General features: G+C 34.8%; 1 protein-coding gene across 3 annotated transcripts in view; it reads right to left on the bottom strand.

The window, feature by feature from the left end:
* Window positions 1-14,510, bottom strand: part of MMS22L (MMS22 like, DNA repair protein) — a 130,974-nt gene that overhangs the window by 74,055 nt on the left and 42,409 nt on the right. For all 3 annotated transcript variants that reach the window (XM_032408198.1, XM_032408197.1, XM_032408199.1), the window contains 2 exons: window positions 12,459-12,685; window positions 10,319-10,822 (listed from right to left, as the gene is read on the bottom strand). In XM_032408198.1, the coding sequence (XP_032264089.1) occupies window positions 10,319-10,822; window positions 12,459-12,685 (731 nt within the window). The remainder of the gene's footprint in view (window positions 1-10,318; window positions 10,823-12,458; window positions 12,686-14,510) is intronic.

Raw genomic sequence — 14,510 nt, 5'->3', positions numbered from 1 at the left:
AAGATTAGGGACACGTGGACAAGCATACATTTCAAGAGAAGCTTGCTGGAAAAGATAATACCATTCACACAAAAAGAAAAGGTAAATAAAGAAAACAAACATGTACTGAGAGATTATTATGGCCCATGTTCTGAACAGGTGCAGCATCGAAGTCAGTGCTGTCCACTATAGTAGCCGCTATGTATAGTCCTCAGTGGCTACAGACCTCCTAGTGTGATGGAGGAGCTGAATTTTTCATATTATATTCATTGACTTAAATTGTCACATAAAGTTAGTGTGTATGGACAGCAGAGATCTAAGCAAATATTCACAGAAATCCTATAATGTATTATTTTGCAAAGATGCAGCTGAAGTTTACAAAAGGTTAAGTAACTTCCTAAAATTTCCTAAGTTTGCACAGTGGTAAGTGGAGGAGGGGTGATTTGAACTCAGGTTTACTGACTCTAAAACCCCTGCTTTTTACACTGTGCTGCAACAACAGCAGCAACTCTCAGACGCTACTAGGGCTTCCTTAAGAAGCAGAAAAGCACAGGGGAACCTGGCTGTCTCAGTTGGTAGAGCATACGACTCTTGATCATACGGTCATGAATTCAAACCCCACACTGGGTGTAGAAGATCACTTAAATAAATATTTTTTTTAAAAAGCAGCAGAAAAGTACAACTTGTTGTTGCAGAACTATCTTCTACTGCCTGGACTTTGGCTTCTCCCATCTATGATGCTCATGAATGATGCTTTCTGATTCCATTTGTAGTTCTGATCCACTTACTAATAACTTCTGAAACCATGTTTCCCCTCCCCCAAATCCCTCTAAATAAATCATTTGTTTTTCTTTTCCTGTACTCTGCTACTCCACCTCAATGCATACTGTGACCAGCACCAACCATTTCTGACTTCTGACCTTGACAATTCCTTTCATTCCCTGGATTTAACCCTTTCCTTATTGTTGTTTATCACCTCACTTCAGCTTATTCAGTCCTGAGATATGGCTCTGCTGTCCTACCATGTTCTGGCCTGAACCCTCAACCGGTTCTGACAGGAAAATATAAACAAAAGTAAGCAAGATTGGGAGATTTCTTCAGAATTAGTAGTTCCATCTGAATGAAGTAAAAGGGAATCACAGGAAAAAGCTGCAAACACAAGAAAGCCAGCCTGTGGAAGACTTTGAAGTCCATGATAAGGAATGTGAAGTGTTCTGTGTTCATCAGGATGTCACTAACGGTGTTAAAACACAGAATGATGTAAGTAGACTTGTTCTCTGAGAAGATAAATGTGGAAGAGAATAGGAGATGAGCACAAGCAACATAAAGACAAAAAATAAATACGACTTAATTAAAATAAAAAAAAATATGCTGCAAAGGACAACATCAAGAATGAGAGAAAATATCTGCAAGCCATATATCTGATGAAGGGCTTGTATCTAGAACATATAAAGAATTCTTTACAGTTCACTAACAAAAAGACAACCTAATTTAAAAATGGGCAGAGGATCCAAATAGATATTTCTCCAAAGAAGACATACTAGTCAATAGGCACATGAAAAATACATAATCAACATCATTAGCCACCAGAAACGCAAATCAAAACCACAATGAGATACTACCTCACATCCACTAAGATCACTTTGATCAGAAAGACACTTTGCAACAAGTGTTGGTGCAGATGTGGAGAAATTTCAATCCTTAAACCCTATAGGAGGTAATGTAAAATGGTACACTGGAAAACAGTTCAGTATTTCCTCAAATGAGTTACCATATTACCCAGTAATTTTACTCCTAAGTTTATACACTCAAGAGAAATAAAAACATGCCCACACAAAAACTTGTATATGAGTATTCATAGCAACATTATCCATAAAAACCAAAAAGTGGAAACAACCCAATGTCCATCAACAGATGAATGGATAAATAAATGTGGATACAATGGATTATTTGGCAATAAAAGGGAATAAGGTACTGATACATGTGACAGTATGGATATACCTTAAAATCATTATTCTAAGTGAAAGAAACTAGCCACAAAGATTATGTGTTGGATGGTTCCATTTATATGAAAGGTCCAGAATAAGCAAATCTATAGAGACATACAGTAGATTAATGGTTGCTAGGGATGGGGGTTGGGTAGGGGAAAATGGAGAGTTACTGCTACTGGGAATAGTGCTTCCTTTTGAGGTGACAAGTTGTTCTAAAACTGTGCTAATGACTGTACAACTCTATGAATATACTAAAACCATTAACATTTTTTTAAAAGATTTTATTTATTTATTCGACAGAGAGACACACAGGGAGAGAGGGAACACAAGCAGGGAGAGTGGGAGAGGGAGAAGCAGGCTTCCCGCTGAGCAGAGAGCCCGATGCGGGGCTCGATCCCAGGACCCTGAGATCATGACCCGAGCTGAAGGTAGACGCCCAATGACTGAGCCACCCAGGTGCCCCTAAAACCATTAATTGTATGGTATGCGAATTATATCTTAATAAAGCTGGCCAATAAGTGAATTATATGATAAGTAATATATCTCAATAAAGTTGTTTAAAAAAAAAAGATGGTCTGAAGAGGGAAGGCACCAGAGGCAGGGAGAGTAGGCAAACATTAATAATGGTCTAAAAATGGAGGAAATGGTAGTGAGAATAAAGAAGGAATGATATAAAAGAGATCATCTAAAGAAAACATTAAAAAAATTCAATCAACTGGATACATAGAGAAAAGAAAGACATACTTATATATTACATTTCTATCTTAAAAAATTACTTTTTTTTCTACAGCAGATCCTTAGCATCTCAGATTTATAGGATCACAATTTCCAACAGCTCTAGAATGTGAGGCAATGTTTGTGTTCCCTATAATCTGGACTTTGTTTTTAAAATGATCTGATTCATTCACACATCCAAAAGCATTTACTGAACGGCCACTATGTTAAAGGTACAATGTTAGGAATGAGTTAAGTACTATCCAAGATAAGTGTACACACACACACACACCTACTGAGGTTGTCAGGCTTAAAGTATAGCACAAAGAAATGATTATGGGTTCTTTTGAAAATAATAGTAATGACAATAATAGCAACTTCTAATATTTATTGAACACTTAATGATATGCCAGCCACTATGCCAACAACTTTATATAATTATTGCATTTAATCCTCAAAAAAACCTAGTAAAGTATGTGCTATTACCCTCATTCTACCAATAAAGCTGAGATTTGGACACGTAAGTTTTCCCTTAAAATATTTCAAAATTATTTTATACTTATGTAAGGAGAATTCATGTGTATGTAATAGAACTAGTTGGAAACTAAATGACCCAAATATTAATTCCTATATATGAAAAATTAGGTAGATAACCTCTGTTTTTAGAAAAATACAAAAAAAGTGCACAAACATTTCCAAGTTAATAAAGTGTGTAGTTTATATAACTGAATGAACTTATAAAATATCTAATATGGAAAGGCTCTAGTAAACATATATGTTTTGCAAAATTCAAGCCTAGTAAATAGTAAATAAGATCAAAATAATAATTCATAGTATACACGTAAAATCTCAGTTGAAAGAGAAATAAAATATTTAATAACAAAAAAATCTTTAACATTTTATATATTCTCAAAATACTAAGATTTACACTACTTTCCCTTAGAGGTGCTTATGCTGTCTCTGAAGCAACCAAAACTGGTAGATGGATCACTTTTATTTTATTTATTTTTTTTAAGATTTTATTTTTTATTTATTTGACAGAGACACAGCGAGAGAGGGAGCACGAGCAGGGGGAGTGGGAGAGAGAGAAGCAGGCTTTCCGCTGAGCAGAGAGCCCCATGTGGGGTCGATCCCAGGACCCTGGGATCATGACTTGAGCCGAAGGCAGACGCTCAACGACTGAGCCACCCAGAAGTCCCGATAGATCACTTTTAGTGAGCAATATAACTATTTGATTTCTCAAATAAAAACTGGAAATACAGTTTGCCATGAAACATACTCATGTGCTCCCTCTCCCAAATTATTAGAACACTGCCAAAAATTTGCATCAAATCAAATCGCATCAAATCATATATACAAGTTGTAACCTATTCATACTAACAGAACACCCAATCACAAAAGGAAGAAAAGGCCTGCATGCTATCAAAAGCATCCTTTCTATTTTTCCTGAAAAACCATGTAAAGTTTTTGGCCTACAGCCATCCCTCATGAGAACATTTCCTCTCATACTACCCCCTTCTCTATCTAGAAAACCCTCAATTCTCTCACTGAAGATTTAAAAAAAATTTTGTTTAGTATAAATGATAACTACACTAATAAAAGTTAAAATAACTAGAACTATTCAGCAAGAAGAATATTTGAGGGGAATAATAAACACAGTTCCATGCATGTGCATGCACACACACACCCCCCCAACCCAAATGTCAAAACTGATATATAATAAATGGATGAACATCTAGGCTCATTGGAAAAGAAAAGGAATTTAAAAATACGTGTATTTTCAAAATGTATTTTGAAGCCAGGAAAAAGGAGTCTTAATCTTTTAAGGAGTTCTACTTCAGCACACAGGATATCAAAAAGAAGCCAATCATTCCTTCTGAATTATTTCATAGTCTCAATATTTAACATTTTAGGCAAGTTTTCAACTGCCTTTTAGACTCCTTTTGAAACCAGGCTCTTGTTTAATACAAAATAGGACGTCAGTTGATCAATATCCATTTGGCTTAAATTCATAAGTCCACAACCTCCCTTAAGTGGTAGAACAAACAGGTACAAAGCCTGAAAATTTATTGTTTCTTTTTAAACTCCAAATGATATTTGCAGATGCCAAAAGGCATTTTGAAATCACTCACCCTTACTTCAGTAAAAATGAAAAAGGGGGATGGGAGGAGGGAGAATCTCATGAGGCCTTGTATGTCAAGTTTTTGCCCAGAGCTAATTTTCATAGCTGTGTTATAAAACCCTGAAAATGGAGGTTTATAATGGAAATGCTGACAGACCCTTAACTATAGCAGCATGCATGGATATAATTAAAGAAAAGCTTTTGGCTACACCTAACTCCACAAATGAAAGCTGCCATTTTTATATTAACCTCCAATAACAGCAAGTGAGAACTAGAAATGTGATTCCAGAAAGGTAATGTGAAATGTTAAAGATGACTGCTAAAACTGTTTGACATTCGAAGTTTTAAACATGGAGGCATTTAGTTAACATAACCAAGTCAGTATTTTCATAATGCTACTTAATCAGCAATAAAGAATGCTCTGGTGGGCCATTAGCTCTAGTTAGCAGAAAGTGGCATATGAAGTTATTATTTCTTAACAGCCTAGGGGGAGCTGCTTCTCCCTTTAATCAGTGATCTTAGTTCCTTCCTACCTATAATTTCTCTGTCATACAGTTATAAAACTATTACCCAGTTCAACAGACACACTCACACATTTATGCAAGGACTGGTACCTTATTCCCACCTGAATTTGAACACATAAGAGATTGCTAAGGTAAAGTATTTCATTCTTTTTCTTGTCAGGGATGCAGCCAGGAATAAATATCATCAATCTATGTAACCCATCTTCCTTATCTAAACCAAAATTCAAAGAATTTAGCTTTGTTCTTAAAAGGGGGGTTGGGGGGGAGGAAGCCTATTCTTTAGTCTTTATCAACTATCCAAAATGTTTTTGAACTTTTTAATAATATTAAAAGTAATACTAATATTATAGCATACCTAAGAGGCTCCTATGAAAAGATCCTCAAAGAAGTTCCAGATTTGGGGTTAAGAAATTAGGAACACATCTCTATGATCAAATATCGAGAGGACTTTTTCTTGTGTTTCCCCTCTCTGCTTTCCTTCCTTCTTTCTTTCTTTTTAAGGTAATAATCCTGAATGATCTCTGGGGTTCTCCCCCAAAAGATCCCAAACTAACAGCCCATCTGTCTTGATAGTATCTGCCTTGGAAGCCCCAAGACTGATGAAATAAAACAAAACCGTCCAAGTCTCAGTCCCTCTTATTATATATTATAATCAGTCTCATTGAAAAACTGTGTGCAAATTACTATGCAAGCTTCAGAAATTTAAGAGATGGTAGTGCCTACATGAGGACAGCATTAATGAAGACCCCCCCACACTACTGCACCATTCTGATTCACACACTGACCTCATACTTCTGTTAAAAATGCTCTGTAAGGGATGCCTGGGTGGCTCAGTCGGTTAAATGTCTGCCTTCGGCTCAGGTCATGATCCTAGGGTCCTGGGATTGAGTCCCGAATCGGTCTCCTTGCTCAGCAGGAAGCCTGCTGCTCCCCCTGCTTGTGCTTTCTCTCTCTCTCTAATAAATAAATAAAATCTTAAAAAAAAAATGCTCTATAATTATGGCAACAGAAATGATATGTGATTAGACATTCACTTATACCAACTGTTTTTAATCATAGTTGAGCAGTATAAAACAAAACTAAAACTAACCATTTGTGCAAGGAATTAAATGTTATCAACACAAACATCTGTGTCCTTTTCTCCCCCATAGCTTAGTCCTACAGATCAATAACACACTCCTTGCCCCTGCTCCAGATGACAGCAAACTACAAACCCATATGAAATCTAGTTAAAAGAAATTTCCAATATAAATGTAAACTTGCTTTTACCTTATATAATCGATAATCTTAATATGCCCTCTTGATTCCTACCTCTGTACTTCTGATTAGTGATGCCCATGATTAACAGAGATGTGTTATGATTTACAAGATAGTTGCAAGCAGAATTTTTCCAACATTTTGAAATAGCTTTGGCTTTAATGCTGAAGGACTTTTACTAAATTGAATTTAAAGAACAAAAATTTATTTTTATTACAAGTGAAATTTAGATGGTTGAAATAATGCTGATAATAAATCAAAGATAAATAACTGTAAATAAAACATGACTTGTCTTCACACCTCTTTGTGATTCATTTTTTCCAACTGATGACTTACTAAAAAAAATGTTAACTTGTAAAATAAATAACAAAGTAATCAGAAAGCAACTACCCTTTGTTTTTTGTAGCAAAAATAAAGGGTAAAAGCACACAGAAGTATATGAATAGGGGTAACACTTTCAGGTTAACAAACAGTTTGCGGAAGTCATTCATTTAATTGCCTGTTGATTTATACAAAATATAGTGGTATGGTTAGTTTCTGTTTAGTTATTTGTAAACTATTTCAAAAATAGCGTAAGAAGGTAGCTCTGGTTGGTTAGAGCCTGAGTGGTGATACTGAAACTTACATTAGTAAGTCATAAAAAGTCTCCATGTTTCCAGTTCTTCATCTCTGAACAGGTATGACAAGGTAGGCAAAGAAGTAAATGAGACAGTATTAGTAAACTCTAAGTCTTTTAAGAATACAAGAGTTATTCTTGTGTTTCTAGTTACCATTTTTGAAGAATGACCAGAACAGTTTTAGGTAGGAGCTTAAGGATAAAAAGAAGTTAGTAAATGAATAGGAAAAAAAAATTCTTACTTTATTACTTTTATTTCCATTTTTAAAGCCTCTCCAACTTTCAAAATAAGTCCCATTCTCCTATTACCATGTTTCCATGGGCATTTTTAACAAATTTCTGCATTTAATTTCTTACCCGAGAATGTATATTTTCTAAATATACTCCATACACTAATCTAAACATGAGAAAGGAGGCTTTCTCATATACTATTAGGGAGAGTAAAAACTGGCACAAAAATTTTTTTTGGTAGGAAATCTGGTAATATCTATCCATATTTAAATGCACATACACCAACTCATTTTTAGAAATTAAAGATACACTTCTAAAGCACACAGAGAAGGCACATATGAAGATATTAAGTAAAACTGTGTTTACAATAACATAAAATGGTAAACAATATAAATTCCCATTATTAGGGTATTGGTTAAATAAAGTTTGGTAAAACCATATAATGAAATGCTAAGTAGCCATTAAAAGGAATTAGATAAGTTTCCATATATTAACATGGAAAGCTGCCTAGGAAATATTAAGTGAAAAAAAGAAATTGCAGAACAAAAATCATCTATTTTGTTGTTTTCAGCCTATATATGAGAAAAAAATCTGGAAGATTCTATGAGAAACCATTGCACTTCTGTGGACTAAAACTAAAGCAATGTTTTTCTTTTTAAAGATTTATTTATTTATTTTTGAGAGAGACAGGGAAAGAGAGAGAAAGTGTTCACACACAGGTGCACACGCGTGGGGGGAGGGGCAGAGAGAGAGAGGGAGAGAGAGACTCTCAGACTCTCTGCTGCGCACTGATCGGGACTGGGGCTTGGTCCTAGGACCCATGAGATAATGACCTGAGCCAAAATTGTGAGCCAGATCCTTAACTGAATGAGCCACCCCGGCACCCCTAAAGCAATGTTTTCAACCTCAGCACCAAAGAGATTGGACCAGATAGTTCTTTGTGTGCAGGCTGTCCTGTACATTGTAAGATGTTTAGCAGTAGACGCCAGTAGCACTCCCTGACCACGTTGTTAGAATCAAAAACTTCTCCATACACTGCCAAATGTCCCCTGGGAGAGAAACTCATCCCTAGTTGAGAACCACTGAACTAGAGAATAAAGGAGTAAAGGTGGGGAAAGGAACTTTTACTTATCACCTTATACCTTATTTGTAATTTTTAACCATGAAAATATATAGCACTTGCAATTAAATAAAACAAAACTCTAGGTAAGAAGCAATAAGATCATTAAGGTGTTTGAAAGGAAATGTGCATTTTCAATGGAATAGGCAGAAAAATATATGGTTTCTGCCACTTTGTTTCCATGACTAACTCTTCCCACAATGCCCACAATCCCGGCTTCATCATTTTCTACCCCCTTGCCCATAAATCTTGGGGGCTGTAGCTCCTTATTACCAGCATTGTTTAGACTAGGTCCCTCCTTCCTTCTTGTTTTGTATATTCAGATAAATATAAATAAACAAAAAATGGTCCCAGAATATGGAAATTTCTAATTTTGCCCAAGAAACATGGAGAAATACTATTATCATTTACTTAAAAATGAAATGGATTTAGCACTTGGGAAAGTATAATATCTGCTAATAAACTCTACTAGACCAAAAACAAATGTGGTTCACAGAGAAGATCCAGAATTTGTAGAAGTATCTTCTAATGATGTTGGTTATTCATTTACTTATCTATCTATCCATCTACCCCAAAATTTGAGATCTTTAAAATTCTTGCTTTTATATAGCTCACACTGGGGGATAAAGGGATGATTATCTGATCAAGAATTTTGGCTAAACCTTTATTTTTTATTTTATTTTGTTTTATTTATTTTTTTGGCTAAATCTTTAGAACTTAAACTGATGGGGAGCAGGCGAATATTAAAAATGACACAATATCTAATGAGGAGCAAAAACCTACAGATTAATCAGTATGAATGCATAGCCCAACATAAAGCAAATTAAGTAAACTAGTAATAATTAAAATTAGTAATGGATAAATTCCCCAAATTTGAAAAATTTGTCAAGCTTACTACCTTTGATAACCAGATACTACTTTTTTGTAAAGTGGTATTAGGAAGAGGGAAGCAGTCTCTTCATTAACTTTAGACGTGGTTTCAAAAAAATCCTATTTCCACACATAACTTTTACACAGCTTTACAGTGAAAGTGACTAACTACACTGAGTGGTAGTATCTAACTTCTTAAGAACATGTACTTCAAAGATAAAACTTACGTGAAAGGGCCTTAAAACCATGAATATCATAACCACTATTCTTATCCCTTATTACTTGGGTCTGAGTACATCTGCACATTTGCATAATTAAATGGATCTAAAAACATTAAGTTTTATATGGGTGATTGGTATTATAAATAGAACAATCTTATTTTTCTCTCAGAATACGTTGTTTCAGCTGGAAGTATTTCAGGCAGTTGAGGCTACAACTCTGCAGCAAAATAATTTAAAGAAACTTACTTTTTTAAAAATGGTAGTGTGGTCAAAATCTCCTTAAGGGCACAAAATGCATGTGTTTCAGTAAAAGCCACCACAGATTTGAGCTCATGGTCTTGCTTTAGAATATCTGAAACATTCCTCTGGATAATCATACTGTTTTAGGAGAGGTAGGAAGGGAAGGCGGGGTGAAGAGGCATTGTCCTGGGACTGCACCAGAGGTGCTCTGCATTTAGTTTTATGTGTTTGCACATGAGCTTTCTTTTTAAAGAACTACTGTTGGAAAGAATAGTTTGAAAAGTACTGATTTATGCCATTGTAGCAGTAAAACCAACTCCTCTCTCTTCATTTGGATTTCATGAGTACGTCAAAAGGAAAACTTTAATATAGAATCAACATAGGTGATGACATAAAATAAATCAATGAATTAGTATATTATTGGAAAACATACCTGATTCTGGCCAGAACAGCTTGTAGAAAGCTCAGTACTGTCCTAAGTTCAGATTCTTGACAAGCTCGCAGAAGCATACTAAATCCATCATTAAGCAGTTTTTCATGTGAAGGATACAAGCAATGGCTAGTCTCAAACACTTCTTGAACACCATCAATATAGATGGAAAGAAGTGTCCAGAGAGTCTGTCTTTGTCCCATTTCATCATTCTTGGATACCAAGAATTCCTTTGCTTTCTCTCGGAAAGCACCTGAACATTTCTCAGCCAGAACACCAATGTCCAGATTTTTCTGGGTATACATCAAGAGGAAGGCCACTTGACCCTTCCAAATGATGGAAGATGTTACCAAGGAAGGCTTGAGGAAATTTAGGAGGTCTAAAACATGACTTGCTACATCTTCCACCTCTGCGACAGCTGCTAACAGTAGAAAAAGGTTGAAGAAGTTCTGAAGACCAACTTCTGTGAGTTCTTCCATTCTTTTTTGATGGAATTTAGAATATATCCTGCAAAACATAAAAAAATTACTTGTATAAAATTTTCATTCACAAATATCAATCTTTTAGAATAACATTTCACTCAATACTCATGACAGTTTCATTACTTTAAGTTTAGCTAATTTTTCTTATGATGCTGCCATGTCACTTTTTCTACTTTGAAAACAGACTCACAGAATGCCCATACCTTCAAATTTCTCAGTGATGTAGCAACCACCTATGATTAAATAAAAGGATTGAGTGGTCTTCCCCAAAGGACATCAGAAATGTTCTTTTCATACATTATGTGGCTTATCCTATTATTTTAGAACTCTTAATCACCTTTTTTAATTTTTATTGACAAATAAAGAATATATACTCCCTTCAGTACAATTTGATGTGCTTTAAAGAAATCTTAACAGGACAATTTTATACAATTTTCCTTAAACTCTTTCTTCCTCTACCCCTCACAAAGATCTGCTCTTGCTATAATTATACCTAAGACAATTCAAAATGCTGGAAAAAATTATTTTTACCTACTCATAAAGAAAAACGGTTAGTGTTTAAATGTCCAAGACTAACCACTTAAAAGTCTCTTGTGTTAATATAATTTAACAGTTGACGTACTTTTCTCTCACCAATTAAGGAATCAGAATTGGAATAAATAGAATTGTTACTGAATACATTCCAGTGATTTGTTTTAGATAAAGTTCTGAGTATCAGGTCTTCCACAAAATGATTTAAGATTCAAAAACAAACTGGCAAACGGGACCAAAGAAAAAACTGTTTGAGCTGCATAATTTTTGGAGGTTTAACAAAGAAGCTACCATTAAAAAAAAGTATACTCTAAAAACAGTCCTACTGTTATTACTATAACCTTGCAAGCAGTATATGGGAATCAAATAGGAACTTCATTTAGTGATTCCTGAGAAGTCCCTACATAGAATATGAAGGTATTCTTACTCTGATGCAAGAGCTCCCATCACATAAGCAAGTGGTACAAAGAGGGCTAGAAAAAGGGCTAATGAAGTAGAACAAGGGAAGACAAAACTCATACCCACATAACAAGCAAAACTCTGGAAAAAAAAAAAAAAGAGAACAGATGAATGTGACCAAAAGTTTATTTTACTATGCCAGAAATGAAAACTGGGCATATTCCCCAAATGAGAACAATCAAGTTATTTCGTCCTATTATCCTCTGGTTAGTTTTCATTCAAGGGAGCAGGGACTATGCGACTACTAGACTCAAAGAACACCAAGTTTTATGGGTTGACTCCATTACCTGCCAATGTATGATTTGGAGATGTTTTCTATTTCTATAACTTTGAATACACTTTATGCATTGAATTTATATAATAACATTACAATTAATTTTGGCAAGAAAAACATTCTCTAATAGCCCTGACTTTAATATATGGAATTTCAATCTTCAGGACAGATGAGATAAACTAAAATCCTCTACAAGTTATAGATATTAAACTTGTTCCTGTTACAAATTGGCAGGATCAAAAGGCTACATGTTTTGTTGTCCTGTATACACTAAGGGATATATTTTAAATGTATAAACCACAAAGACTTCCAAGCACAAGTTAACTAAAAAAATACAAACAGTAAGTAATGCTTCTCTACAGTGAACATTCATGACAAAGAAAGATATGGCACCTACCTTCCTTTGATTTGTTTCCAAGGATGAGGGCCATTGTTCTTCATTGCTTTCTTAACAACTTTTGCCAAAATGCAAAGGAAAATGGTGTAACTACTGCTGGATTTATAAAGGTCATTATCTTGTTTATCACAACAGCAGGTCTTCACCATTTCTAGCATTGACAAGGGTGACTTAATGATATATGTAAGGCCTTTCAAAGGAAGCCAAGAGATGCTGAAAGAACTATTCTAAAAGCAAATAAATAAATAAATAAATAAATAAATAAATAAAAGAAGTATTAAGTCTGAGTAAATAAGAATTCTTTAATCTCTTCTATTCTTGAAGTTTCCCAGCGTTTATGTCATACCATTTATTTTTATATCAGGTCATTTATTGTGTAGAATTTTCTCCAATCTGGATTTAGCTGCTTATATCTCCCTAGTGTCATGTAATGTATTTTTTTATCCCCTCTCTTTTCTGTAAATTGGCAGCTGTATCTAGAGGACTGATCAGATTCATGCAAGTGGAGTTTTCTGATAAGAATCTTCCATTGATGGTACTGGGCACTTCCTATTGTAATTTAGGAAAGAGAGACATAAGTTGTGTCATTCCTTTTGTAATGTTAAGATTGGGTGTGTTGCCAACCTGATCTATTCATTTGAGTGATCCCCACCAGACTTTCACTAAACAGTTTTAGCAGCCACTGATGATCACTGCCCAGATACCTTACTTCATCAGGTGTACAAATAGTAATTTTCTAATTCTATCATTACTTCTCAATTAGCTCCTTAGAAATTTGGTTACTCTAAAATATAGTTTATATTTTCCCTTATTTACAGTTTTCAGAATGATGAGGGTTTTTTTTCCAGAATAATGAGGGTTTTTTTTTTTTCAGAATAGTAACTTTTCTAAAGGCATCATACACTTAAGGATTTAAATGTATTTTGTAAGTTTTAATCCACAGCAGTCATTATTCTTTCTTATGCTCAAAATCTACCCAGCATCAGGGCAACAGGAGCTCCTTCAATTTGGCTCCTGTGTCATTTTGACAGGACTCCATCTTACTTTGATATTCCCTGCTTTCAAATACAACAAGACACTAGAGACTCATATTATACATGTTACCTCAGAACTAGAATGGGTCATTTCTCCAATCAGCCTGAAATTATGCTTCAAAGAAAAGTATTTTTCTCATTTTTCATAAGCTCCATTATGTATAAACTAGTAATTTACTTGTAAATCTCCCATTTCCATTTTCTATCTTGACTGAGGGGTTCACTATTTACCCAGAAACCCAAACATTCCAAATCTTCTCTCCCCACACATAAAAGGTAACTAAATCCTATAAATCTACCTTTAAAATTTTTATTTTCCTAACTTATCCTCTCCTTTCTAAACCCTATTTTACTCACCACATTATTAGCATGTATTTTTACATTGGACTACTAATTGGCACCCAATTCATTTATACCATTTTCAGAAAAAAACCTTCTCACACACATATCTAAAATGTCACGTCCTTGGTATCCTATGTCTCCAGAATAAATCATAACTCAACATGCACATAATCTAGCCACTGACTACCTTGTCTACCTACTTTCCCTATCTGCTGTCTCTCTCCACAGTTATCTCAAACCTATCATTCAGAACTATTTATTTAACACGGTAGGAAAAGGTCATGTTTTTATGTGTTCATACATTTGTTCATAATATTCCTTTTGCCTGAATGCTCTTTTCTTCTGTACTTGTAAACTCCATGCATTCCTCAGTTAAAAAATTACAACGTCTTAAAGTCTTCCACAAGTCTATACGCTGGGTCAGATACTCTGTCCTTTGGCATTCCACAGTACTGTAACTTTTCCCCCCACAATGTATGTGTATCTGCCCACTAGCCGATAAGCAACTCAAATGCCAAGACTATGTCTCATTCGGGATAGTATTAACTGTTCAATGTGTTGCAAGTAATCAGTAATTGTTAGAAAATATGAATAAATGAGGATTAAAAAAATATCTTTCTGGTACAATTTTGGCTACTTTGCTTACTCTCCCTCTTAAGAGAAAAGGGACGCAAAT

This window comes from Phoca vitulina, unplaced genomic scaffold, assembly GCF_004348235.1.
Source record: "Phoca vitulina isolate PV1807 unplaced genomic scaffold, GSC_HSeal_1.0 scaffold9, whole genome shotgun sequence".
In the NCBI taxonomy this organism is placed as follows: domain Eukaryota; kingdom Metazoa; phylum Chordata; class Mammalia; order Carnivora; family Phocidae; genus Phoca; species Phoca vitulina.
This window is presented reverse-complemented; position numbering and strand designations above follow the sequence as displayed.